Genomic DNA, 2,574 nt, shown 5'->3' on the forward strand with positions numbered 1-2,574 from the left:
AAGAAAATAAAAAATTCGGATTTTGACTATATGCAACAATGATATTAATACTATATAATATGATTTGATTCCTCGTCCTGTAGTTCAGCTTAGAGTGCGCCAGAACTAATCTCATCAAAGTAAAAAAAAATAAAAAGAGGTATCAGGTTAAGATATTACAACAATTGAGCTTAAATTAAACCCGTTTCACGCTTTACAAGGTTCTACTTTACCAGATTCTTGATTATATTCCAGCACGGTTTGGCAATTTAGCATAGGTTAATGTGCCCTCTTGTTAATTATAATTTTTAATCTAATGTTAGTAACATGGAAAAAGCACTTTCTAATAATAATAGGGTTCTAAGTGCAAAACAGAAGAGAGTGTAGCATTATGATTATGATTATTATAATTATAGAACAGCATATATACTATGGAAAATTGAAATTGTGGCCTTGGTAGTTGGTATGCAGAGCGAGATTTTTATTTGGTTGGCAATATAATACAGGAATAAAGGCTGCACATAAATTATTTAAGTTGAAAAATGAAATGAACCATATTCTATGGTTGAAATGACCAGATGAACTTTGGTATCACATGCTTTGAGTGATGTGATCCATTATGAAATTAAATTGGAACCAATTGATAACTAAACATTAAAGAAAGCTTAGTGAGGTGTAAAGTTTGTGGCTGATTCCCTTGTTGATCATAAGGTGAGGTTATATATAAGGGGTTGGATAAAAGCAAGATTGAAGCAATTTCGTTAGAACAAGTTTGAACAGATAAAGAGGTACTACTACGTACCTGGTTGCAGCAACCTCGAAGCTAGTTCAAACTAGTGGGAGGTTGTGTGCAGAGAAAGCGCACACATCAATGGCTCGTGGAAGAATTCAGTTGAAGAGAATAGAGAACCCTGTGCACAGGCAAGTTACCTTCTGCAAGCGCCGAGCTGGCCTTCTCAAGAAGGCTAAGGAGCTCTCTGTCCTTTGCGACGCTGAAATTGGCCTTGTCATTTTCTCCTCTCATGGCAAGCTCTATGAACTCGCCACTAAAGGGTATTACTATTATTACTCTTTTTACTGTTAGATAATTTGATAGATTTGACTAAATTATTATTTAACAATTTTTAACTATCAACTTTATATGAAAATAATTGTATGTGAGTTTTTTTTCAACTATCAACTTTATATGAAAATAATTGTATGTGAGTTTTTACTGGGTATTATTGTCAATTTAGAAGTACATGTGTGGACATCCATAAGATTCTTGCATGCATGCATGTATTAATATTATGGTTTGTACATTTAACTTGTGTGATAATAATAACAATAATAATAATAATAATGTGCACGTACATGTTTATATGTGGAAAAATAAGAACCATGCAAGGGGTGATAGAGAGGTACATGAAGTTCACTACTGGGGCGGCTCAGCCTGAAGAACCACCAACTGAACCGCATCATCATCCTCTTGTATGTCTGATCTCTCTCTCTCTCTCTCTTTCTCTTTTATGTTAATTAAGTAGCTACTAAGTGTCATGTTATTATTGCTAGCTGCATAGACCAAAGGAGAATTAAGGAAATTAATTAAAGGCAATAAAGCAAATATGCTGTTAATTAAAGAGGAAAAGAATATGGGAATATATATAGCAATTTATTGTTGTCCTTTAATTTTGTTTAGTATTATAAGGAGTGGCGGTATTAGATGCGGCTTGGTGCATTAAGTCACGGAATAAAAATAAAAATATATAATAATGAGTAAAAGTTGTGATCATGGAATGTTTTCTTGTCTGCACTCTCCATTACCCTTTTGACACATAGGGCCTAATTATATTATATATTATTCTATAACCATACAACCTTGTAATTCTATGAGACCTGCCATATATAAGGACTTCTCTTGCTTACCAATTAAGTTAAGGTGGTTTCTAATTAAGTTGTCACGAATTCATGATATAAAAAGATTTTTTAACATAATGGGAAATAAAGAAGAGATCATGTTTATGATATGTCATTTTCTCATGCATTCACTATATAATTTGATCTTTAGTGCTATACACACACATTTTATTTGTCACTTATTTTTTGAGCATATATATTACTGCTAAATTAACAGCTTCCATGAAGCATAATCAACAACAAAAACCAGTAATTACAGCTAAAATCAAGAACAGAAGTGTTTATTAATTAATTTATTTGAATCTACCAATCTGGTTTGCAAACCTAGAGTTAATACAACCAAGGAAAATATGCATGATTTGATGATATACTATGTCATTCAATTTTATTTTATTTTTTTAATGCCTTGAAGAATAGTTCTAGTATCCAACATCCTAATTCAACTTTAAAACAATCTTTAGTTTCAATTTATTATTGCAAGTAGTGCACTTTTGTACATTATGAAGAGAGTTGCACGTAGTACTAAAAAGGAAGAAAAGTTTCACATTCATTATATATTAAATTAGACTGTTGCTTGTATATATATAGCTGGATCTTTCAAATAATATTGAGATTAACTAAACCACTAAAAATATCCCAACAAAGATTTAGGTGTTTATAAAATTATTTTTAAAAGATTAAAATAGCAAAAAGCAAAAA

General features: G+C 31.3%; 1 protein-coding gene across 2 annotated transcripts in view; it reads left to right on the forward strand.

The window, feature by feature from the left end:
• The window catches only part of LOC107629729 (agamous-like MADS-box protein AGL12), a 4,892-nt gene continuing 2,615 nt past the window's right edge, over positions 298 to 2,574 (forward strand). Inside the window, exons 1-2 of one of the 2 annotated variants that reach the window (XM_016332605.2) lie at positions 298 to 1,032; positions 1,356 to 1,449. In XM_016332605.2, coding sequence (XP_016188091.1) covers positions 851 to 1,032; positions 1,356 to 1,449 — 276 coding nt within the window. In that variant the 5' untranslated portion in view covers positions 298 to 850. The remainder of the gene's footprint in view (positions 1,033 to 1,355; positions 1,450 to 2,574) is intronic. The other variant, XM_016332604.2, reaches the window with a different exon arrangement.

This window comes from Arachis ipaensis, chromosome B03 (genome assembly GCF_000816755.2).
Source record: "Arachis ipaensis cultivar K30076 chromosome B03, Araip1.1, whole genome shotgun sequence".
Taxonomy (NCBI): Eukaryota; Viridiplantae; Streptophyta; class Magnoliopsida; order Fabales; family Fabaceae; genus Arachis; species Arachis ipaensis.